This window comes from Eublepharis macularius, chromosome 1, assembly GCF_028583425.1.
Source record: "Eublepharis macularius isolate TG4126 chromosome 1, MPM_Emac_v1.0, whole genome shotgun sequence".
Classification (NCBI taxonomy): domain Eukaryota; kingdom Metazoa; phylum Chordata; class Lepidosauria; order Squamata; family Eublepharidae; genus Eublepharis; species Eublepharis macularius.
In genome coordinates, this window is record NC_072790.1 from 123,281,713 (window position 1) to 123,308,406 (window position 26,694).

The following is a 26,694-nucleotide window of genomic DNA, read 5'->3' on the forward strand; positions in this document are numbered from 1 at the left end:
ATGTGAAAGCTGGACAATGAAAAAAGCTGCCAGAAAGAAAATTAATTCATTTGAAATGTGGTGCTGGAGGAGAGTTTTGCAGATACCATGGGTAGCCAAAAAGAAAAATAAGTGGGTACTAAATAAAATAAATAAAATAACAGAGAGATGATGCAAAGGCCAACTACCAGCTTCCTTTGACACGTTTCTTTGTGCCTTATTGTGCCTGGCGAGTCAACTCTAAACCATATTTTCGTGACACCCTCCCTTGACCTGTGAACTTAAGTATTTTGGTAACTATAAAAGTGACACAAAATATAAATGCATTGCACGATGTGTGAGTGTACATATACAAGCTTTAAAATTTTATTGGATAATTCTGCAAAGCATGATTACTGAGAAAGCTGCTTTCACAGCTTTCATTGCACAGAGCTGCTTGTAGATCAAAACAACCTGGCGAACTGTCTTCATGCAGAGTACACTTGATTCCACCAGCTTTCAATTCTGCTTTCATTCAGCATGGGGAAATCAATGTGTCAGCAGTGAACATATGTATCACTCCCCTCTGAATGACCTTGGAAATGTAGTGCTTGAAATGTTATGACTATTTCTTTTATAAAAACAAAATAATTTTCAAAAATAAAAAGTTAAAAAATCCCCTCTTAGCTGAGATCATTTCTTCCTTAACAGATATAAGAGTAACTCTGTTAGCGCCTTCATAAAGTTTTGATTCTGCAGCACAATGGCTTTCAAAGATTTTGTCTGGGATTATAAATATTGATCTTCACCTCTTGACATCTATGCTGCAGCACAGCGATTTTACCAGCGTTTGAAAGGTTTTTGGTGCCCTTTTTTCAATTCCAGCACATTGCCTCCAGGAATTCTGAATGTTGGTTTGGGACTTTTCACACTTATTGGAGGAGCATTCCACCTCTCTTGGCCATTTCTAATTATTGCCACTGTGTTTTATTTTGATCTGTTTGCATAAACAATGACCGCACTTCTGTGGAGAGGTTGTTATTCTTTGTCTAGGTACCGCATTAATTTTGCAAGGGTTTTTAGTTTTGAACATCTCATGAAATTAAACACTTTACGACTTTTTTTAAAGATCAGGAGAAAAATCATTCCTCTCTTCAAGTGCTATTTTGGCACTGGAAGGGATTTCCTGTGGGATGTTGACCTTCGCTGCAGAGGGCCTGGAGTGCATATGTGGGCTACTAGTATGTCTCAAATCAAAGTGCATCTCGACAGGTGCTGTTGTATGAGATTCCTCCCCTGGTTGGAAACTGTCACCTTTGAAGATCCATGTTATTTACAGCCTGCAAACATAATAGCACGAATACAAGTCTGAGATAGTGACTTCTAAGAATTCTCAGCTTCATTTTAACATCTGCTGAGGCAAAAGCAGTTATTTGGATCCCAGATGTAGGAAAATATGAGAGCATGTTTGGCTGGATGAACGAATTGGGACTGCAATATGGGCCCAAATCTAGAAACCCCAGAGGGAATAAAAATATCACTCCCCCAGTGAAGTTTGAATCTGGGCATAGCTAAGTAGAATCTCTGTCTCTCTAAAGGCTTCATAGTGAATATTTGGATGAGAGATCATGCTCTCAATCTGTCCTTGAGCATTTAAAGCATCCAGTGTATAATAAGTGTATTATACACCAGAAGCATCATCAGCAATGTTAACTAGCAAGGTGTGAGGAAAATCAGCATTTGTCTTCTCTTTAAGGGGTTAATTTGTAAAACACACATGGTTACTTCCTCTGGTTATTAATCAAGTGCTTTTGCTTCATCAGCTCAAGGCAGGAGTTGCTAGTTCCATGAGAAAATGGAAACACCTGGAGGGTGACGTAAGGCACTGAAATGATCTTTGCTCTGACTGGAACAGTGAACTATAATTGTAACACTATACTATCATCGAGGTAACTGAGGTCAGAATAAGCAAAGGATAGGGAGTGAAGAGAAGAAGGAAAGTGATGTTACAGTCTATTTGGTTTGACTCCACTCCGATTGAAGCAGATTCTCCAATAGTACATGTAATGCAAGACACTGAAGAGATCTACCAATGTCCTCTACAGTACAAAGAGAACAAGAGCCTTTCTTCATGTTCCAGATTTGTTCTGAGCCAAGAGACCCTGCTCTTTTTTAGAGACAATGGCTGTAATAGCAAGTAATTTCACAGACTGTTCTTGAAAAAATTATTTTGCTGTTGGTCCCATTTTAGGTTATTTAAGGGGGCTGGGGGGATTATAGTTTGTAGTTTGAACTAGTTAGAGTTTTAGGTTTGAAGCCTCAGGTAAAGAGTTCCTTCTTTCCAGATTTTCTCCAGTCTCCTGGAGACTGTACGCCATGGGGCTTCCTTTTATTTAAAAAGTTTTTTCATGTGGTTTGTTAAGTTTCCTTTTTCACAGTGGGTTAGTTGATAACTACTCTGTCTATCAGACGGTCAAGAGGGCGTGGGTCAGTCTATTATTATTTATAAAGGTTGTTTTATTCTGCTCCTTTTCAATTCATTATTCAGTAATATGTTTGCTTTGCATATGTTTGGTGTTTTAATATGTTTGGTGTTGGCATATTGTTTTTGCAATATTTTTACCCGTTGGTCATCTCAGCTGTTATGGTTGCTTATTCATTAGATTAACCAAATTTTATCTAAAGGTAGTTATTTTACTGTCTTCCGTCTACTACTTATTCCTAATACAAAGGGTAAATGTATCAATTCTGACCATTGACAGAATTAGGAAATATTCTATTTTAACAAACAATTTAATTTTTTCCTTCTTGGTTTTATTTAATTCACTACTAACCAGATATGAGTTCATTAATATACTTTTACTTATTGTCAATCCTATTTGTAAATTAATTTCTTGAAACAGTGTTCTTGCTATCAGTATCCCCGAAGGAATTCACAACCTCCTTCAATGAATGTAGCTGGAGTGGTGCATTCAAATGGTCCTCCCTTACAAATTATGAGTAATTTTAGTGATTTTCCCAAAGATTCCAACAGCCAATTGATTTATCAATATGGATCATTACTAACAAGGTTAAAATTTTTGATTCCTCTTCTCATTAATGAATTTGCCAATGGCTAATAAAGTTAAACTTTTATCTATGAATTGTAGAGGCCTAAACAATAAAATTAAACTTAAAAGAATTCAAAGCAATATCACTAAATTAAGACCAGACATTGTATTCCTCCAAAAATCACATCTTAAGCCTGGTTCTAGCCAGATTTTTAAGATTTCATGGTTTGCCCAGCAATTTTATGCAGCGGGGTCCACTAAATTGCATGGGGTGGCAATCCTTCTTTCCAAAAATTGTAGATTCTCTCTTAAAGAAACTGAATTAAACCCACATGGTCATTATGTCTTTCTTATGGGTTCTTTGGAGGAAAGACAAATTACTCTTGCATTTATTTATGCCCCAAACTGTAATCAAATTTCCTTTTTGAATGAGACCTTCTCTAAATTGATCTCTTTTGGTACAGCTAATTTCTTAATAGGTGGTGACTTTAATCTCACAGCTGATAACACAATAGCTAGGTCCAGGCCAAGAACATACTTAACAAATACTGCTAAAGGCCCTTCTGAAATAAAATCTTTGTTTGACAACATTGGATTGGAAGACATATGGCAAATTCAACATCCTAAGGAACAGGACCACACCTACTATTCTGCACGCTATGATATTCATACCAGAATAGATTACATCTTAATTTCAAGAAATCTGGTTGTTCTGGTTCATTCTACATCCATCAGCCAAAGAATATGGTCTGACCATTCCTGGTTAACTTGTGTACTAAAAATGGGCGAGGATGATATTAATACTTCAGGATCTTATGTAACAACACTATAAGTTCAGAAATTGCCTCCTATGCAAACATATTTTAAAGATGTTTGTGGAGTCAGTTCTACAATAATATGAGAGGCAATGAAGGCTCTTGACTATGGGGGAAATCATAGCTTTGGTCTCTTCCTATAAAAGGGAGAAGGAAAGGGCGACAGAAATCATCTCCAAAATAACCTATTTGGAACAAAAGCATAAATTGATGGGAAATAAAAAAAATCTATACAAAGCTGCAAGCTGAGAGGAAAATTTTGGAAACATTGAAAACTTCTAACATCCAAAAAGACCTTTTATTCCTAAAACAGTATTGGCATTTTCATCCCAAGTTTTTGTGTCTTTTAGCCTGGAAAAACAAGCAAAAAAAATCCTCAAGTTTCATCAACCACATTATTGGCTCTAATAAAAAAAACCTGTAATAAAATCTTCTCAAATTTTGAACGTATTTATTTATTACTATAAAGATCTATATGTATCTTTCAATCCAAACTCACATCAGATTGAGGCATATTTGATCACCAAATCCAGAAGGGCCTTTAGCAGCCATTCCAAAACTTATGAAAGAACACAGAGGCCTAATGGGAGCTGCCATCAAGAACTACGCAACTACTCAACTACTATCAAATCCTTGAAAAACAATAAATCCCTGGGCAGAGATGGACTCCCAAGTGAGTTTTACAAGAAATATGCAGATATAGATCCCCTAGCCAAGGTTTGCAATTATGTCTTATTCTCTGGCAGGGTTCCTCAATCTTGACTGCTTTCCAGAATAGTAGTATACCAAAACCATATAAGAACCTAACTAGCCCAAGTTTTTACAGACCAATTTCATTAATAAATCAAGAAGCAAAAATATTTACAGCCACCATTGCTAATAGGTTAAACTCATCCATCACACATTATGCTCAACAAGACCAAACAGGGTTCATGCCAAAACGAAATAGAGCAGATTATATCCATAAATCACTTGACATCATAAATTATATCAGAAAAAAGAAAATTGAATCCCTTATACTATCAATTGATACAGAAAAGGCATTTGACAAACTAGAGCCTAAATACCTAATCTCACTCCTGAATCACATGGAATTTGGAGAATGTTTTTAGCACACCATCCAAGCCCTCTGTTTGTCTCCAGTAGCCCAAATCCGAATAAACAACCTATCTTCAAAAGACTTCAGTGCTGTCATGGGGTACCAGACAAAGCTGTCCACTCTTGCAATTGCTTTTTGCCCTTTCTATTGAACCTCTAGACATAGTTATCCACAAGAACTCCTAAATCCTTGGTATCAAAGTAAAAGATGAGATGAAACTCAGCCTGTTTGCAGACAATGTACTATTATACTTGTCTAACCTATTACAAACCATTTTGGCTGTTAACACAGAACTTTCCCAGTTCTCAGCAATTTTGGGTCTTCAAGTTAACCAAACTAAAATAGAAATATTTCCTAAACGTCTTTCCCAAGCAACTACCTTCCAAATCAGGAAGGCCTACGATTACAAATGGGTCTCTATATTCTGGCGTCAAGATCCCCCTTGATTTAAATGATTTGTTTAAACATAATTTCCTGGACTTGTACCATTTGACATTGTCCCTTTTTAAGCACTGGAACAATCTACAATTTTCCTGGCTAGAGGAAATAAATTTAGTTAAATCATTTATTCTACCTAAATTTATTTTTTTCTTAAAACATTACCAATTCCTCTCCCAAACTCTTTTCTTAAGAAAGTTCAACAATCTTTTAATGGCTTTGTATGGAACAACAAAAAAACCTAGAATTAGTTTTAACATGCTGAGTAAGTCTAAGGGAGGACTAGGTTACCCAGATATAAAATTGTATCGGGATGCATCACTCCTAGCAGGTCTATTAAAAACCTGACTTTAGATTGGATACACAAAGCGCAGAGTTTTGTTTATCCAAAAACCTAGACTGTAATATTTTGGAATAATCCAAAGGAAACACCAAACTCTGTTGTTGATAACACTTTCCTTTTAAATTCACTTCAGATATGGGATAGTTGGTGTACCAAGCTCGCACCCCCAATTTCACCACTTTCTACTTTTGTGGGATTAGCAAATTTGTATTAGTAAAGACTATGGATTAATCATATAGCCATAATATTAAGCTAGCAAGAAGCATAAAATGGATTCTTTATGTTTTAAAGTAACTGGTCTCTGCTCTTTGGCCACCCCCCCCCTTATCTCCCTAGCTGTACATGGAAAGAGAGAATGTCTAGCCTTGGATAGATAACTGGACATTCCTGAGGGCATCTAAAAAGGCAAAGCCAGAGACAAAGGGAGAATTATAAGTTCCAACCCCCTCCCCCTTTGGAGAAGAGAGTTTGTGTAGAATGAAGGAAGAGGCTACTATGGAGACTAGGATAGGATGGCAAATGATGTTGTCGCGGGACTGAAAGGTGGGCAATAGTCCAATCTAAAGGTGTAAAAGAGATCAGGTGCCTTATTTTGAATGTGACTTTCGTTTCTCCAAAATGATGTCACAAGCCCTTAAAAGTAACATGTGCTCCTTTGTTCTGGGGGTACATTCTGAGCTCATCTTGAAGCCTGTGCCCTATATTTGCAAATATACTTTTTTTTACATCAGCCCTTGTCTGTCTCGTCTCTTTTGCTCAGCGAATTGGAGGGGCAAAGGGGAGGCGCTTTTGTGCAACACTTTCATAGGTTAGTCATGGTATGAACCAGGGTTGCAGCAGGCACAAACTTACAGGTTTTGGAGGAAAACTCACTGTACAAGGTTAATAGATTTAAGCAAGAACACTAAGGTTTTAGATAAGTCTGTTTTAGAGGCAAAATTAGATTCCCAGATCCATTGGTATCAATACTTTCAAATAAGAAACTTAGTTAACATGTTTAAAGATTGTTTGTTAAAACCCTTGACTGACTTTGAAAAATTGTTAAAAGTACCTCCAGCAAGTGACAAAGGAATTATCTCAAGCATCTACATCTTATTAACAGCCTCCAATAATAAACCACCATCATATGTGCAGCTTGGCACAGAGTCCATGGTTTTACACTCTCTAAAGCTCAATGGCAAGAGATCTGGAAATCTACATTGGCTACTTCCAGATCAATCAATATTAAAACCCAGATGTTTAAATTATTAATAAGATGGTATCTTATGCCTGTTAAAATTCATCATATGAACTGCAACTAGGAATCAACCTACTGGAAAAAATGTGGAGAGTGAGGTTCCTATTTTCATACTTGGTGGTCTTGTAAACATGTCCAATCATTCTGGTGTCTAATTCGAACTCAAATATTTACTATTACAACATGTCTAATTCCTTTTAAGCTGGAAGTAATGTTGTTGAATTTCTTTCAGAATACAGGTATAACTTGGTTAAGACTTAACATAGTATCATTTTTATGTGCCACAGCCCGCTTAGTCATTGTGGCAGCTTGGGAGTATAGTGGGGTTCAAATCCTGTACTGACTCAGGCCTTTCCTGACATTTCCTCAGCAGGGCAAAGGCCTTGGGCTGCCAAGCATGCACTCATAAAATCATAGGGTTGTTAGGAACTTCTACGGTTATCTAGTCCAACTCCCTGCACAGTGCAGGAAATTCTCAACTATCTCCCCTCCCCACACCACCACTGACCCTGCTCCATGCCCAGAAGATGGCAAAACACCACAGGATCCCTAGCCAAACTGGCGTGGGGGAAATTACTATCTGACCCCAAGGTGGCGATTGGCCTTATCCTGGGCATGTAAGAAGGAGCCACAAGAACTAAGCACTGATGTAACCTTTCCTGCCCTCCCTCTCATGACCTGCCTAGGTTCACAGAATCAGCATTGCTGTCAGATGGCCATCTAGCCTCTGCTTAAAAACCTCCAAAGAAGGAGAGCCCACCATCTCCTGAGGAAGCCTGTTCCACTGAGAGACCATTCTGTCAAGAAGATTTTTCCTAATGTTTAACCAAAAATGCTTTTAATTTCAACCCATAGGTTCCGGTCCGACTTTCTGGTGCAACGGAAAACAACTCCATGCCATCCTCTATATGACAGCCCTTCAAGTACTTGAAGATGGTTGTCATATCACCTCTCAACTGTCTCCTCTCCAGGCTAAACATACCGAGCTCCTTCAAGCTTTCCTCACCATCTTCGTTGCCCTCCTCTGGACGTGTTCCAGCTTGTCTATATCCTTCTGAAATTGTGATGCCCCAAACTGAACAAAATACTCTAGGTGGGGTGTAACTAGATCAGAGTGCTATCATCACTTTGTGTGATCTGGACACTGTTTCAGTTGACACAGCCCAAAATTGCATTTGCCTTTTTAGCTACCACATCACACTGCTGACTCACGTTCAGTGTATGGTCTACTAAGACCCCTAGATCCTTTTTGCACATACTACTGCCAAGACAAGTCTCCCCCATCCTATAATTATGCCTTTGGTTTTTCTTACCTAAATGCAGAACTTTGCATTTATCTCTGTTGAAATTAATTTTATTTCAGTCCAATTTTCCAGCCTGTCAAGATCATCCTGTATCCTGATTCTGTCTTCTGCCACATTTCCTACCCCTCCCAATTTAGTATAATCTGCAAATTTAATAAGCAGTCCCTTTATTCCTTCATCTAAATCCATGCTTGGTCGAGGCCTCTGCCCTTACCCTCAGTGTTCTCTGGGAGACAGTGGCAGCTTTGGCAGCAGACAGGTCCATGCTAAGGCCTCCTGGCATGATGACACTACTGTGGTTGCCAACTCTCCTGGAGATCTCCACAAATTACAACTGATCTCCAAATGACAGATTTTAACATTCTCAGAGACATGGAGGCTTCTTAGGCTGGCTTATGTGGAATTATACCCCACTTAGGTACCACCTAACAATTGATTCCAACCCACCTAGAGATTTCCCAGAAAGCGGGTTACTATGCCAATGGGTGCCCTGCAAAAAGGGGAACTCCAGCCAACCATGTTTATGGGCAAACATGGTTTCCATTATTCCCTATGGGCAAATGTGGCCTCCATTATTCCCTATAGGCAAGCGTGGACTCCATAATTTCATATGGGCAAGCATGGTCTCCATTATTCCTTATGAGCAATTATGCATTGTCTTTGAGCAATTGGTGTCCTTAGTTTTATTACGTCCCTTGAACTCCTGTCTGTAATGCTTCCCATTGTTTTTTGTGGTATGAACATTTCTTTAGTGCCCGTACCAGCCTGTTCCATAGTGTTCTGGGAGCATTTTGCCAGGGGAAGGGTTAATAAAAGCATATTTCCATGTTTTCATTTCTAAAATATTATTCTCCAAATGTCTTAAACACATCCCACTGTTCTTCTGGTACCCCTATTTGTTTCATGCCCATTCCGGTTTTTACCCTACCCCGCCAAAAAAGAAAACCACGTATACACTCAGAAATCCATGAGAGCCCATACTTTGGTTTTTTAAAAAAGAGATATGCAGGCATGGATGGGGTGGGGAGGGGTGGTAAGGTTAACTCTGTACGGCAATGGAAGGGGATGACTAAGCCCTACCTGAAGAACTGTTGCACCTCCAGATGTGTTCCCATCTATTAGAGGGAAAACAGTTTCCAACAGATAAGAAAACTGCTGGAGGGAGACTGGTTGACCAAACAGAGAGAATAGCATCACACCTGAAATAATTTTTGCAGCCCTCTTGCCCAAGAGTTCATTCACCAGATCTCCCAGCATTATGAGTAGGAGCCTTATTCTTGAATAAAAGGGAGACTACGAAGTCCTAGATATTGGACTAAACTAGTTTCTCTGTTTTCATACCTTCCCTGTTTCAATACAGTAGTTGGACTAAGAGTAGACTATGCTGCAAGGCTGCTCCATTCTCCCCAATCTGCAATGTAGGGTTCATTTATTTATTCTATTTTTATCCACTCTTCCTCTCCTCTGTATTTTGTCCTCCGAACCACCTTGTGTAGCAGGTGAATAAAAGTGACTGACCAAAAGTCAACCCAGAGGGTTTTATGGGTCGCGAGACAATTTGAACTCAGCTCTCTCTAGTTCCAGTCAAGATACGAACCACTGCACTACATTAAAGAGCTGTTGTAAACTATGCGTCCGCTTTGGTCCTTGCACTTCAAAGAGAAGGAATAACAATACTGGACTACATTATAGGATGGTTGTAATTATTGTCAGGCGCGTTCTCAGGCTCATTTGCAACCTGCTCTATCAAAAGTAATTACAATTACCGCAGGCCACAGTCGGCCCGATCCTGCAGTGCGGGAGAGCAGATGTGACATTTCCGACCGGCGCTGTCCGCACACCGCGTCCACCTGCCCTGGCCCTCTTTCCCTACCGAGAATAACCACAGGCCAGACTTGTATTTGCACCGGGAGCGTCCAGCTTCCGGGGAAGGGCCACGCTCCTACCCCTTTCTAGCTACGCTAAAGTCCAGGATCGGTGCGAGCTTTCTCCCGAGCAGCCGACTTTTCTGCCCCGCCACAATGGCCCTGCCCTTCCGCCTCCTCCCGTGGAAGTCTATGGCGGAGACAGCTGGGCTGCCCAGAACGCGCGCGCCTCGCGCCAGCCGGCTCTCCACTTAGCCGCGCGCTCCCCGAGACAGGCGCAGGCATCAGGGCACCAGGCGCGTCCCCGTTGCTTCGCCGCCACCGCCGCCGAGGGAGCGTTCGGAACTGGGGCCTTATTCGTGCGGGGCAACATGGCGCTGGTGCCCTGCCAGGTGCTGCGGGCGGCGATCCTCCTCTCCTATTTCTCCATCCTGTGCAATTACAAGGCAATTGATATGCCCGCGCATCAGACCTATGGAGGCAGCTGGAAATTTCTGACGTTCATTAATCTGGTAAGTGCGCCACTTCCCCGCCGCGCCGCCCGCCCCTTCTGTGCTTGTGCCCCATCCTTCACGCTGCCGCTTCCTGTGGCGGGTGCACCTGGGAAACTGGCCGAGCGCCGCCGCCCGCTGCTTGCTGCTGAGGGGCGGCTGTTTCCGCAGCGCTAAGCCCCGCTGGTCTCCCGCGCGCTGCTCTGCGCTGCTCCTTTCTCCGGCAGCATCACAATGAGACGACCTTGGGAAGCGCGGGGGGGGGGCGGGGGCGTCCTTTTTGCTTTAAGGGACTGCTCGGCAAGGGAGCGTAAAGAAGCAGCGGAGGAGGCGGGACGGAGAAGGAAGACGCTTTTAGGAACCGAAGCGGGGCGCAACGAACAGAGACGTTCCCTTGCCTTTGGCAAGATTGTCCTATACATGTTTACTCAGAAGTAAGCAGTGCTGTGTTCAGCGAGGTTCGATGCCCAGTATTGCAGCCACGGTTATTTAACCGAATCTGCAGTATAAACCATTATAAGGCGTGAAAAGCTGCCTAGGTCACTTGCAATGTTTTTTCAAGATTTTGTAGTATGTAAACATCAGTCCAAGCACATTTACAAAAAAAGAAAGGTAGATAGTAGACACTGAGAATGTTTCAAGTAGTCCCACATGTAATTTAAAATCCAGTGATTGGGTGATTTCTTGTGACAGCATTATTGGTTTTTACAGGTAAATGTGCATCTTACTGGAAACTGGTTAATAAATTTATAACATGTATATATTTACAATTTATAACATATCTGAAACGTTTGGATTTTGTTTTTTTATACAGAGTGCTACAAAAGCAGCATTGTTTGGAATGGTCTTATTTTATTTAGATTTGTTTCCCATACGATTGCAGTAGTTCAGAGTGTGTTACCATAATCACATACACAAGTATACATGTTTGCTCTCATTGCTCAGAAATAATTTGGCCAATCGCTTCCACTAACAAGACATCATTTAAAGCCCCTTGTATCTAGGCAATATTTAATGGTGTCTGCAGGAGGAGAGTTTTACAGATACCATGGACGACCAAAAAAACAAGTGGGTTCTACATCAAATCAAGCCTAAATCAAATCAAACTCTAGAAGATAAAATGAGGAAACAGAGGCTCTTGTACTTTGGTCACATCATGAGAAGTCAAGACTCATTTGAAAAGACAATAATGCTAGGAAAAGTTGAAGACAGTAGGAAAAGAGCAAGACCCAACATGAGATGGATTGATTCAATAAAGGAAGCCACAGCCTTCAGTTTGCAAGATCTGAGCAAAGTTCTTAATGATAGGACATTCTGGAGGTCATTAATTCATAGGGTTGCCATAAGTTGGACATAACACACACAGTTAAACAGAAAAGGGTGGTTTACAGGGGACGAATCCTCTGCTGCCAGGCACAAGTTAATGCATGGAGCTGTATTTGGAAGGTTGGCTGCTTTGATCTGGAAGTAGGATGGGATTCCACCCACTTCCCTTCTTTTGCAAGCTGAGGCTGTGTATTTAAAAGGGCGGCTTGTGCAAGAGGTGCTAAGGGGCAAGAGAACAAAGAGTCTTGGCCTGTGGTGCTTAGCCTGGGGCACTCAGCCAAGGTGCAGAATGTACCCCACTATAGGGGTGGGAGAGTTACACCAGTGGAGAACACAAGCAGCTGCTGTAGAAACTAAACATGTTGGACAAAGAAAATATCAATACAACCATGCATGTAGCCATAGACTGCTGTATGACTTCTCTATAGCTATTGAATGTGGCTAGCCTATTGAATGTGGGGCATTTGTGGGTTGTCTTAGTGGTTCTGGGGGCAATCTTTACCTGGAGCAGGATGTACAATGAATCTTTCAGTTCAAATGGGAGTAGGATTTATCAAAGATGGCCAGTATCTAGCTGGGACATTTACTGCCTGTCTAATCTCCATAGCATCCTGAGAGTTGACAGTGCATGGCGTCCTATTCCTCCCATCCCCCTTTCCCTAATACTATGCAGTACCAGATCAGTGCAGCCCAAAATTGCAACCAGGATGTTACAGAAAGAGACTTACAGTGAACATCCTAAGCAGAGTTACTCCAGTCTATTCAAATCAATGGGCTTAGACTGGAGTAACTCTGCATAGGATTTCACTGTTAATCTGTCTTGCATAACAGAGACATGGTCAGAAGAAAATGATATGGAGTGTCTTTCACAACTAACTCCACCTGGTTATGCAGTCTCCCACCACCTCCACATAAATGGCCACAGAGGAGGAGTTGCTTTCTACTATCCTCTTCAAATCCTTCCATTTCTGCAGACTCCCAGTACAAACTATCACTGGAATTGACTGTCTGCTCCTTACGTTGGGAACTAAGGATAGATTAGGTATTCTGCTTGTTTACCATCTGTCTAGTTCTGCAGTAAGCACCCTTTTTGAGGTGGCACCAGTGCTGGAGACATCTTAACTGATTGTAATGGGTGACTTCAGCATCCATGCTGAGTACTCCTCATCAGGGCCAGCACAGAACTTTATAGCTTCATTGGCTGCCCTGAGTCTCTCTCAAATTGTGATGCTCAACACATAGAAGAGGCCACCGCTTGGACTAAATCTTTTGCACTGAGGCTTTGAAGGATGGTCTTCTTTCAGGACTGGAGATTCAGCCTGAACCATGGTCTGATCATTGTCTCCTGAAGGCAAGGGTGAATATAGCTGTACACCCTGCGAAAAGGAGGGGGCCATTAAAATGGTCCACCCTCAGAGGTTCATGGATCCTTTTTGGATTCCAAAATGCTCTGGAGGATTTTAGAATTCCAAACTATGCTCTGTTGAAATTGCGGTGACTGCTTGAAGCCATTGACAAAATTGCTTCTCGTCAACCTCTCCCACCCTCGAAGGCAGCCCCATGGTTTACCATGGAGCTAGGTGACCTATAGGGGCCTGGAGGACATTGAGAAAGATGCTGGTGGAAAACTCATGCTGAATCTGATAGAGCGCGCTAGAAAGCCCATTGGAAGACCTATAAAGCAGCGGAGATAGTGGCAAAGAAACATTATTTATCTGTAACCATTGCATCAGCTAGCTGACAGCCATCCCAATTATTTAAGTTATCTTGACATCTTTTGACTCCTATATTTGAACCTTTACTGTCTCTGGTACAGTCAATTAGCTATTACACATTTTACAAAGGGTTTTTTTTGCTGATAAAATAGCACAAATACGCTCTGATGTGGATGCCAGCTGTAATATAGGCGAGGCGGAAGAATTGCTTAATATACTGTCTGGTCCCCTTATGGGCCCAGTGTAACCCAGTTACACTGATGAACGTTGACAGGATCCTGGCATTTGTGAAGGCCACAACTTGTACACTGGATCCTTGCCCATCTTGGCTGCTAAAATTATATAAAGACCACATAAATGAACTCTTGATGTTTATCATAAACCAGTCACTAACTCAAGGTTTCCTCAACCACTCTAACTAAAAAACAACCTAGACAAAATGATGTGGCCAATTATTACCCAGCCTCTAATCTGCATTTTCAAGGCAAAGTGATTGAGAGAGCAGTAGCAGACCACCTCCCAATGTTCTTGGATAACTTTGGTGTTCTGAATTGTTTTTAGTCAGGTTTCAGGCCAGGCTATGAAACAGAAAGGGCTCTGGTAGCTTTAGTTGATTACCTCTGTCTGAATGTAGTAAAAGGCCATGCATCTTTGTTACTTCTTTTGGGTCTATCTGCAGCTTTGTTACAGTAGACCCTGTTGAGGCTTTTGGAGGCAGAAGTAGGTATCAGGGATGTGCCTTGGACTGGTTTAAATCATTCTTCATGGAAAGAACTCAGAAGGTTGCTGTTGGAGACCAGCTATCTTCATTATGGAAATTATTGTGCAGGGTTCCACAGAGCAGTCATTTTCCCCATGTTATTAAACCTCAATGCAAAACCCTTAGAAGAAATCATCTGTAGCTATGGAATTGGATCCCATCAATTTGCAGATGACACCCAGCACTATATTTCACTATCCAGATCCCCTAGTGAGAGGTCTTGAATTGCTGCCTGACGGCTGTGGTCAAATGGCTGGAAGCAAACAAATTACAACTGAACCTAGATAAGATGGAACAGATGCTGGTTAGGAAGGCAGAGATCCTAAATGGTATTGTGTTCCCCGCTTATGATGGGGTTCAGTTGACCCTTGCAGACTTGGGTATAAGCCTAGGGAGTAATATTAGATCCAGCATTGCTGCTAGAGAAGCCAGTTAATACAAGCCTACAAAAAATGCCCATAAGATGTCCCCCTACCTTGACATGGCCATATTGATCCACTCCATGGTAACACTGAGACTAGACTACTAGTCTAATGTGTTCTACATAGATCTCCCCTTGACATCAACTCAAGATGATGCAGAATGCCGCAGCTTGTTTTTTATTAGGAGCTAAGCAGAGCATGTACATTATTCCCATTCTCTAGTCTCTCCATTGGCTACCTATTAATCATTGGCCTCAATTTAAGGTTTTGGCTATCACATTCCAAGCCCTTCATGGCCTCGATCCCTCATATCTACAGGACAGCTTTTCTCCCCATGCTCCACCATGGTAGTTTTGCTCATCTGAACATAGCCTTCTTCAGGTGCAACCCTACAGATGGGCAAAATCAACAATGGCCCGTGCATGAGCATTCTCTGTGGTGGCCCCCACCTTACAAAATGGCCACCAGATGAGATTAGGGTCCTTTCCATTTGCACATTTACACTGATTTTTCTGGGTATTCAGCCTGCAAGGATCAGATCCACTTTGGGCCTCCACATTTGAGGGAGTCGAACTAAAGTGGTGTCTATTTAGTTTTTTCTGCACTAGAAAAATGCCCAGTTTCTGAGGAAAGAGGACATGTCAGTTTTATTAGTTGATCAGCTGAGGACAGCTGAGGACACATCAGTTTCCTTGACTGGCTGAGGAAACTTTTGTTTGTTTGTTTTTAAAGTACCAAGGTTACAGCCTTGTTGTTTAACAAAAATAATTAAAAAGGCAAAAAAGAATGGATTAAAAAGTACAGGCCACAAAGAGACTCCTGTACAAAATGTCATCCTACATACCTTATGTTGATCAGAAGATGATTTACATCTTACTGCCGTGGTTAGGGTGCATATACAACAAATAACAGATAATGACAGTATTTTTGTGTGTCAGCTAGCTGAGGTGTTCTGAAGGGAAAATGTAAACTATTAGAGATTCAGGGCTCTCTGCAGAGTTTTTTTATTAGCCATATTGCAGCATTTCCCCCCCATCCGTTGCAAGGGGATTTTCCCCCTCCATCAATTGCAAGGATTTTTTTTTAACAACATTATCAAAGCTGTGGTTTGACTTTACTGAAAAAAAAAATCAGGGCATGTGAGCAGGGAGAAAAACTTCAGAAAACTCAGGAGGGAATCAGTTTTGCAGCTGATACAGCCTTTCACCATGCAGAACACAACGAAGTCTGGGAAGTAGTTCTGAAACTGAATTGGGGTATTTTGACAGTACATGCAGAGCTCTGGAGAGTAATTGATGCAGTGTGGGACCAGAACCAACAAAAAAGTCAGTGTGGAAAAGACCTAAGGGGGGTCCCACTTTCCTAGCTTTCCACTAAGCAAAACTGAATTATCCAGAAGGGCTTTTTTACACAGATAGGAAGGCTATACTGTAAGGAAATGGTTCAGAGAGATGCATTGGTAAAGGGACAGGGACTGTGGACTATACTATTCTGGACTGTCTGTTGCTGTAAGTATGATCCTACTGGGTAGTTTCTGCATTGTTTAATATGTCAGGTTTAATTGCTTATGCTCTGTTTTGGCATTCTTTCAGTTCTGTATTGGATTTTTGCTCTTTTTCAAATCTCGGCAAATTTGAACTTGCGTACACTATTGCTTTGTTTATTGAATGTCCCAACTATTGATCATATTGACTTACACTATATAAACTACCTTAAGTCTCAGTGAGAAAGGCAGATTATAAATAATGTAAATAAATAAATAATAAATAACAAAACAGGAGTCTTGTGGTACTTTAAAGACTAACTGGGTTTTATTCTAGTTACGATTTGTGGATTACAGCCCACTTTGTCAGAAGCTTGTTGAGTTATCCTCTCTAGGCAGACATGCTCACACATATATCCCTGTCGTGCAGCCTGGGAAACCAACTGGCAGTTTTGGATGGCTGCTCTTTACAGTCTAATGTAAAAACATTCTTAACTCTTGGATTTAGTGACATCTTTTTATTGGATACGGCAGGGCTCATTTCGAGGGGGAACGCACAGGAACGCAGTCCCAGCAGTTCCCCAAAGAGGTCACATGTCAGGTGGCCCCGCCCACCTGACTCTCGGCCATTTTGGGCCCGTTTCATCCTGGATTAGGGCCAAAACGGCCCGGATTGGGCCTTTGACGGGTGGTAGATCACTCTCCCACTCAGCAGTGGCCTGATACTGACCATTTTGGGTCCCTTTTTGGCCATTTTCAGCCCCTTTTTGCCATTTTGGGCCCAATTTCGGCCCTGAATGGCCAGGATTGGGCCCAAAACAGCCAGGATAGGTGATGTCAGGGGGTGTGGCATATGCAAATCAGTTATGCAAATGCCACAGTTCCAGTGATGTCAAGGGGCATGGCATATGCTAATGAGTTATGCTAAAAAGTTATGCTAATGAGTTCTTCCATCTCTTTTTCTACAAAATGACCCCTGGATACAGGGAATTGCCAGGCTTTTGGCATCCAGAACCTTAAGCACAGATTGGGTAATCTACTTTGGGACTTTCGAAAGGTACTGTTCCTTAGTTTGTATGTGTGTGCATACATGCACGTGTCTGTTGACTGATCGGTGGTTATGATGCACTCACTCATCAGTGTACACATTTAAACAGATATGAAGAAGCTGTAAGTTCCTCCTAGCTAGTAACTATTATTTGTTCTTTATTTTATTTTGCCTGTGTCCTTAGTCTTGTAACTGTATTTCCAAAGAGTTGTGCTTTTCTAATAATAAAGTTTAGTTAAGGATCATTGCCTCTGTTTCTCTTGTACGTTCTAACTGCTGGCCAGTGCTACTGCATCCCTTTGGGGAACTGCTCAGACAAAAGAAGAAATCTCTAGGTATGGAGGACAAATATCCAGGGGTGCTGGAAAGGGACAAAGAGAGACTTCAGCACCCTACCTTGCAAGGGTGTTTGAAGGAACAGAGCAGCTGCATAGATATCCAGAGAGAAGTGAAGAAACCTCTCTGGAGAGCAGTACAGAGCAGAGTCCTGGGATGACCACCGAGTGTCTTGTCCTCTCAGAGGACCCAAAGCAGAACGGTGCTCTTGGGACAGTTCCATTGCAATGATAAGAACCTTTCCTGTTGGCTTCTCCAATTACGATGTCAGATTTTTTTAGATGTTTATTACATACTTTTCTCATAGCTGAAGTTGTGTTGTAATGATATTGTTTGCTGATTAGTTTGAGCAGGACAATAAAAGAATTTTATTCTGTGCATTGTGGTCATCAAGAGGGTTGATGTTCTTTTTTCTGTAGCATTGGGAGGATGGAGGTTGATTGGTGTACTGTTCACTGGTATGGTGAGAAGATGGTAACTGCCCATCAGTGAACTGTTCAGTAGTTTGTTTGGTGAAGTATTCTTTCAGTCATAGATGGCAGATAGTCCTCCAGGCCACTGGAGAGTGGAATAATTTGTGTGTATTTGATGGGACAGAATGACTGTCCCTGTAAATGAGCAGATTCTTCTACCTGGCTTAATGTGTAACAAGAGAGATTCATAATGTTGCTGGATTACTTTTGTCCTATACCGCAAGGATACTTACTTAGTCCAGGCACACATTTGTTGCAGAAACTCAAAAGTTAGTGGCCAACTTACTTTGCCCTAATTAGGAAATTATTACAAGTGGATGATATTCCCAAAGGAAAAATAATTATCATTTTCTTCAAGAAAAAGCCTACCACAGAGACAGCTGGATTTTCCCATTGGGGTAACTTTGCACCCTGACCCATGTTATCCTAGCTACATTTTGTTATTTTAGTCCTGCTTATTTCTATTTTTTTACCACAGCTTTTTTTGTGTTCAAAGAACACAATTCCTCTCTGGATTTCTGCCCCTAGTCCCAGAATCACAAGTTTGCCGGATACTGCCACTCAGAAGTAAGCACTGCTGTGTTCAGTGGGGTTCCATCACTGAAGTGTGGCTTTCTTGCTTCTTCCCTCCCATTGCAACTTAAAATATCCACCACATGCTGCTCTTGGAGGGGCATAGTATCCCCAGGAACAGCATAGAGGGGGTTCAGAGATCTGCAGCAGGTAGGGCTGCCATTTGCCTAGTGACAATGGTCAAACCCTTGCCCCAATTCCTCACTCTCGATGATTTGAGGAGCAGGAAAAAAAATAAGGAGGATAGTGTAGATGGTGACATTAGCAATTTTCCCCAAACTTTAGGTAAATACCTTAGAGACATGTAGGGATTTCTAGCGCTTAAAACAAGTGATGTCACATCCCCCCATAACACTCTAAGAATTTCCTCAGTCTCTAAGGTCATTACCATCGAGTTTGAGTATATTTCTAGAGCGTCACCGAGGATGTAATAAATCCCCTAAAACTCCACCATCTCCAAGCACTGCCCCCCCCCCCAAATCTTCAAGGAATTGCTAGTTCAGATTTGCTACCCTAGCAGCGGATTTGCAGATGAGTAGAAGTCCTTCATGAAATCCAACCCAATGTCTTAAAAGGGAAAAGTTATAGAGCTACTTCTGGCATTTTGGCATTCTGCCAAAATTACAACAAGGAGAAATGTCATCCCAGAAAATTGGTAAGTGCGTTTAAAAAAAAATTACATTTTTGAACTTAGACATTTCTTAGTTCTTAAGTACAAAAAATGTTTAAATTTCATAGATACAAAAGGTGTCAAATAATCCTGTCATCAATAATTTTTTGTGAGTTACTTTACAAGAAGACATTTATTCTGAAAGCCAGAAAAAGAACTCTAGGTTCAGTGTATACTTCTTGTAATCTTTGAATTATTCTAGCAACATACTTGAACAGGATTTTCCCCACACTTGCAATTAACATAATACAAAATTAAACATAGTACAAAGCAGCATACGATATTTGTCTATTAGATACACCTGGGTACATTGTCAAAAGTAAATCCTATAGCAAATAAATTCCTCCACCTCATATGAGTTTGCTATTACAATTTTGCTAACTCTCAGTTCTCATGATCAGTGAACTTGTCAGGCAGCTTGAAATTTCATCTAATGCTGATCATTCTTTCTGATGACTTTATTATTGCATTGCTGAGAATGCTTTTGCTTCATCTGCGTAGAACCAGATGTGTTCTTTTCTGTTAGTCATCATTTGTTGAACATTTGTTAAAAATATTGCTCACTTCTCTGTAAATTGTAAACTCAGTCAATGCCTCCTAAATTGAACTATGTTTTCCCTCTTATAAGTCATTATGGCACTTGTTTTGTCAAAATCAAATTCAGGTTCAGGCCTGACTCTTCTGAAGGACAAAAATGCCTTAATTGTAACCATGACCTTCCAGTATACTTTATTCACTCAGGGTCAACATCAAAATTTGGGATGGCACCTTCTGAAACTCATGGCTTGGAGAGTGTTCATTGGCCACACCTGCCCTTTGTTCAAACGGTAAAGAAATAGATCAGCGTTCTTTTGCCTTCTCCAGGTAGTTCCTCCATGTGGAAATGGCAACTAGCTCCAGAGATCTCTCTGATACCTCCCATTTCCTATTGAGAGAAGTGCTGCTAGGAGCCGCCTGTAGTCCTCTTATTTTTTTTTAACACCCTTGAAGTACAAAAGAACTCTCAAGCTTTGTTCCCTCCAGAGTTCCTCTCACTAGGAAATGGGAGATTACCCTCAGAAGCCCCTGTGATGTTACAAGTCCCTTAACTCACACTTCTCTTAGCTCTGCCATATTGAAATATATCCATGCCATACAGCCCTTAAAGACACAACAGCCACAACAGAAAAAGAACTGGCAACTCTACTAAATATAGTCTCTAATCTGGAAATAGGTATGTTTTGAGTTGTTGGTTATTATACAAGAAACAGTTTCTTTAAAAAAAATGGTATTCAGTAATATACAGATGGTAATTACAGTCTTATTGCCATCCTGTTATTACTTCCTGAAGGTAAAGCATTAGATAAGCAAAAATTATTTTAATTTGTATAAAGAAGCTGGAAGATGTAATTGGCATGCTTCAGGTAGACTTATAACCCATGGGGCAGAGGCAGACGTGGCAGGTCAAAGTCCTGGCCTTTTCCACCCCTTTAAATCCTACTTGGATTTAAACTCACTGGGTCAGTGAGTTAGTAACAGCCAGTCAGGACCCTTGAAACCTTGATAGCACAGATGAGTGGGGGAAGTTGGAGCAAAAAGTAGTTAGCTGCCTTCCCTTCAGACGGGAATTAGCCACCAGAAACACAGGTTGTTGGTTTCAGGAGACAGTGTTGTCTCTCAGTCGGTCTTCCATGAAACAAGGTGATAATGTGGTATCCAGGAGCAGTTCCCGCTAAACGATTAGTAGTCTCTTTCTTTAGTCTTCCAAGGAAGCTTTCAATGTTTTCTGGTAGCTCTTATTTGGGATTCAGTAACTCTGAGTCCAGTGACTAATTATTTTCTCTATTTTCTCACTGTCCTCAGAATACAGAGTTTTATTCATAAACGTTTCTATGTTCTTACCCTCCCTGTGAGCCCAGAAGTGACAATAGCATGTCACTGGGGCCGTTCTGGCATTTCTCGGAAACTTGACACCAACATGGCAACTTGGAGGGAGAACTCTATAGTATCACATCCCTCCTGAGCTCCTTCCCCTCCTTGAACCCTGCCTTCCCCAGGCTCTGCCCTCCATATCTCCACGAATTTCCCAACCCACAGCTGGCAAACTTTGCAGTGGCTGTTAGTAAAATCTATAACACACTACCTGGGCCGATTCCAGATGGGCACTAATAAAGCGAGTGCTTTCGCTTTTTCTCCGATCCAACCCAAAAACACCCGTCATTTCCCATCCCATCTTACCTGCGCTTCATGGCGCTCTGTTGCGCGCTGTAGGCTGCCGGTGTGAACATCCGAGTACGGGTTTGCACTGTTCTCGATGCCCCATCGCCGCTCAGAGGCCTGCCCCTTTCCTCTCCGCCGGTCGACGATGGGGCGCCTTTTTAAAAAAAAAAAAGCGGGCACAATTTGCGCAAGAACGGAAATGCGTAGGTCAAAGTGCGGAAATGCGCAGAGATGGCATGAAAACTCTCAAGGGAACAGGTCAGGAATCGCCATTCTAGCGTTTCTGCGTGGGGGTGGGAGTTGATTTTTTTTTCTTTCCCCGAAAACATTTTTTGAAGTTGCGAAATTTCTTCGGGTGCGAGTTCTTGAAAGGCGCACTTGCGCTTCTTTGCCTCTGCTCGCACGGCCCATACGCCTTTTTCGTTCTGCCGCCATTTTGTCCCTCTCAAAGAATCCCGCCACGCCAGGTATCGATGACCTTTGACCTGAATACCTGTGCGCTGATTTGAGAAACTTTGAGTGGGGTCATCCTAGGGACGAGAGAAATCCCAACTCGCAGGCACAGCCGCACACGCGAGTGTTTGTTGCATACGCGGGTATTCGGAGTAGCATGGCCAGCGGGGGGGCAGTTGCTGGGAAGCGGGGGGTATCCTGGCGACATAGAGAGATAATGGATCTCCTACACTTCTGGGGTGAGGAGAAGATCCAGGAAGCTCTGCGAAACACCCACAGGAACTTGGACTACTTTGAGAAAATCTCGAGGCAGATGGCTGAGCGGGGCCACAGGTGGTCGGCTACAGAGTGCCGCTCGAAGACCAAAAGCATGTGCCTGGAATACAAGAAGGTGATGGCACACAACGGCCAATCTGGGAACGCGCCAACAACCTGCCCCTACTTCAGGGAGCTGTACAGCATTCTGAGGGGGGATGCGAGCGTTAACCCAAAGCGGCTTGCAAGAAGTATTGTGCTGGAGGTGGAGGGCAGGACGAGGCCAGACCTGCTGGACCTTCTGGAGGGCTCGGAGGAGCTTTTCAGCCATGACCTGGTCACCATCAACGCGGACCATCTGAGGACATCCACCCCTTTCCCAAGCGGTAGGTGGGGGGTGGGGTGGAGGCACGGTTGGTGTTGGGGGGGGATTCGGCCTAGGGGACATAAGATCCATTCTGACAAATGCTGGCCTCTTTCCATTAACAGGGCACATTGGCTTCGAGGAAGAAGACCTCCTGGAGCACGGGGGAGATCCTGACGCGACCTTAAGTGGACTGGCCGGAACAGGTAAGGGGCAGGGTGGGGCTTGGGCCAAGGGACTAACCAATTCCTCACATCTTGCATGCCACGGCTGACCATGATACTCTGGTGCTGCATGGGTCTCTTCCTGGTAGCCATGAATGCAACACCCCCCTGCCCTGGGCACAGCCCAGCCTCCCCCCCCTGGGCAACCCGTGATTCTCAGGCTCACTGCTGCTGGGAGAATCCCCTGCAAGCACTAGCCAGGCGGGCCTGGGCAGAGGGTTGTGGGGGCTACTGGACACAGGCACTCTGAGGGGAAGTCCAGACTCCCCCCCCCACCGGGCACACTGTGATTCTCTGGTGCTGCGTGGGTCTCTTCCTGGCAGCCATGAATGCAACACACACACCCCGCCCTGGGCACAGCCCAGGCTCCCCCCCCCCCGGGCACACCATGATTCTCTGGCCCACTGCTGCTGGGAGAATCCCCTGCAAGCACTAGCCAGGCAGGCCTGGGCAGAGGGTGGTGGGGGCTACTGGACACAGGCACTCTAAGGGGCAGCCCAGCTTCCAACCCCCAAGGCCCATCGGGCACTCTGTGGGGCAGCCCTTTTAGTGTTTCTCTAGACCTCTGAGAATGTCGCCTTCTGTGCAGATGAGACCGAGGCGGGCTCTGCAAGCGGCGCAGAGGACACTTCTGGAAAAGAGAACAGCCCACCCTCCCCGAGCAGCGGCTCACCAGGTACCCCACTGACCCCCATTGTGTGGCTGGGCCTTGGAGGCCACAGCCCCTACGGCTGGCCCAACAACGTCCGTATCTCCCCCAGGCTGGGAAATGGGGAGGCCTTGACTTGAGTGATGCCTTGATCTTGCTGCTGTTCTCTCCCCTTCAGGAAGCCCTCCCACAGCTGCTGCCCAGCTGTCCCCTGGCACACGTCTTTCAGCAATCAGGCACCGTAAGCGGAGGACCCAGGGAAGCGCCGAGGTGGCTGAGAAAATGATGAGCCAGGCAGCCGATCAGCATCGCGAGGAGATTGCTGAGCGGAGGAGGGAGCAGTCCGAGGCTCAGATGTGGCGGGCTGAGTTCATGGAGGCCACCCGACAGGAGCAGGCAGTGTTTCAGAGCGCTTGGAACCAGAACCTGGAAGTGATGCGTGCCGCCGTCAGCACGCTGCAAACACTTGGAGACGCCATGCTCCGGCGACAGCAACCGGTGGCACCTGCTCCAGAAAGGCCACCCCTTGCGCCAGTAGTGACCAACACCCAGCCTCCGACGCCAGATCAGGGAGAATCGGACGAGGGAACAATCAGCCAGCCTCCCGCCCCTCCTCCTCAGCCAAGGCAAGGTGTGCCAAGACGCTCCTGTGTTGGCAGGTCCAGGGATCGCCTCACCTTGTAGGCGCCCTTCTCAAATGCATGCACTCCCACTCCCAGCTCCCACTGAAGCACCAAAACAGGGACAATGAGGCGTTCACTCGAACCATAAACTTTACTTAGTAACGAAGAACTTGTGAAACAAACATTGAAAGGACCCCCCCCACCCCCCGTCATCTCAGTGCTCCCTTGCAGTGGACTGCTGTGCTGACGACTGCTGCTCCAGTGCCCGAACACGCCTCTCAAGCGCCCTGTGCTTCCTCCCCTGGTAGAGCAGCAGGCGCTCCACGGTGTCCAGTCTGCTCTGCACTCTGTTCACTGGAAAAAACCAAGCAGATGATGAACACCTCAGTGTCACCACACTCCCGCCCAAACCCGAAGCACGACTCACTCACAGGTGATCATAATCCGCCCCTCGAGTGCCTCAATGGTGTGCAGGACGTTGTCCATCCCCTGTTGGCTGCTTGCCGGTGGGCCTGACATCCCGCTGGTGGAGGGGGCTTCATGGGGCATGCTGGTGGGTGGGCCCTCGCCTACGCTAGACACTGGACAAAGAGGGGCTGATCATAACTGTGCACTCAAAGCATGGGATAACCTGTCAGTTGAGAATTCATGCTATTTTGTTCTGTTTAGAGTTATGCTGTTTTGTTTAAAGTTATGTTTGGTTTAAAGTTATGCTATTTGACTGTTCAGTGGTGCTCGGGTGGCCCCTGCCCGTGGGCTGCAACTCTGGAAGTAGTCTTTCAAATGTTGGGTGTTCAACCAATACAGTTTTAGAAATAGGTGAGCCAAATCATGCCTGTTCATTGAGTGGTGGATGTGCTGCGGTCCCCAGGGGTATCCTGGAGCTGCCACAAGTGGACAGTGGTGTGTCCACGCCCACACATACCTTGGGGCTGCTCGGCCGGTTGCTCTGGTGGTGCCTCCACCACGGGTCGGCGTTGCCGGCTCTGTTGGGGCCCACGCCTGGCGCCAGGGTCCTCCCCCAGAGCTGCCTCCTGAATGCCCCGGTCTCTCCTCATCCCAGCATCTGCAATCCAGTTGGGCACACCACAGGACTTAATCTTTCATATGTTGGCAGTTCAACCAACACCGCTTACTTAACAGGTGTGCCAAATCATGCCTGTTCATGGAGTGGCGGATGTGCTGCGGTCCCCAGGGGTTTCCTGGAGCTGCCACAAGTGGATGGTGGTGTGCCCACGCCCGCACATACCTTGGGGCTGCTCAGCCGGTTGCTCTGGTGGTGCCTCCACCACGGGTCGGCGTTGCCAGCTCTGTTGGGGCCCACGCCTGGTGCCAGGGTCCTCCCCCAAAGCTGCCTCCTGAATGGCCAGGTCTCTCCCCATCCCAGCATCTGCAATCCAGTTGGGCACACTGCAGGAGTTAATCTTTCATATGTTGGCAGTTCAACCAACACCGCTTACTTAACAGGTGCGCCAAATCATGCCTGTTCATGGAGTGGCGGATGTGCTGCGGTCCCCAGGGGTTTTCTGGAGCTGCCACAAGTGGATGGTGGTGTGCCCATGCCCGCACATAACTTGGGGCTGCTCGGCCGGTTGCTCTGGTGGTGCCTCCACCACGGGTCGGCGTTGCTGGCTCTGTTGGGGCCCATGCCTGGTGCCAGGGTCCTCCCCCAGAGCTGCCTCCTGAATGCCCCGGTCTCTCCTCATCCCAGCATCTGCAATCCAGTTGGGCACACCACAGGAGTTAATCTTTCATATGTTGGCAGTTCAACCAACACCGCTTACTTAACAGGTGCGCCAAATCATGCCTGTTCATGGAGTGGCGGATGTGCTGCGGTCCCCAGAGGTTTCCTGGAGCTGCCACAAGTGGATGGTGGTGTGCCCACGCCTGCACATACCTTAGGGCTGCTCGGCCAGTTGCTCTGGTGGTGCCTCCACCACGGGTCGGCGTTGCTGGTTCTGTTGGGGCCCACGCCTGGCGCCAGGGTCCTCCCCCAGAGCTGCCTCCTGAATGCCCCAGTCTCTCCTCATCCCAGCATCTGCAATCCAGTTGGGAACACCGCAGGTGTGAAGTGGAGACGTCTTTTCCCCCCTAAGAATCACCACCCCACCCCTGCCGCTTCAGACTCCCGTGCCCGTCCCAACACGTGATTGCTGCCCACCACCCCAACTTGTTCTTTTCCCCCCCCCACCCCCACAGGCCTTCCGAATGTCCCCACACTGTCTCTCACGCCTGCGGCCGTGAGCTCCTTGCCATGGACATCCCCGGTGCTCGTTAGGCTCACCTTCCAGTCCCTCTGGCACACCCTCCTGTTGCTCCTCCGTGTCATGGGGTGGATGTTCCTCCCTCTCAGGCCTTGCTGCCTCTTCATCCTCCTCCTCCTCCTCGGACACCTCTGGCCTTGCGCGCGCTCTCCCCCTCAGGACTGCTGCAAGTGTTATGGGCGGTGAGGTGGTTACTCTTGCCAGCCATCTCAGTGGGCGGGGGAGATCGGGGGGGTGTGCCCACCAATGTGTCGCCC

The 26,694-nt window shown here is 44.7% G+C and overlaps 1 protein-coding gene across 3 annotated transcripts in view; it reads left to right on the forward strand.

Moving 5' to 3' along the window:
• The first annotated feature begins 2,126 nt into the window (after window positions 1-2,126).
• AIG1 (androgen induced 1) overlaps window positions 2,127-26,694 on the forward strand; it is a 154,682-nt gene continuing 130,114 nt past the window's right edge. For 2 of the 3 annotated variants that reach the window (XM_054996727.1, XM_054996746.1), the window contains exon 1: window positions 10,211-10,621. In XM_054996727.1, the coding sequence (XP_054852702.1) occupies window positions 10,481-10,621 (141 nt within the window). In that variant the 5' untranslated portion in view covers window positions 10,211-10,480. Of the gene's footprint in view, window positions 2,146-10,210; window positions 10,622-26,694 lie in introns of those variants that run through there. The other variant, XM_054996737.1, reaches the window with a different exon arrangement.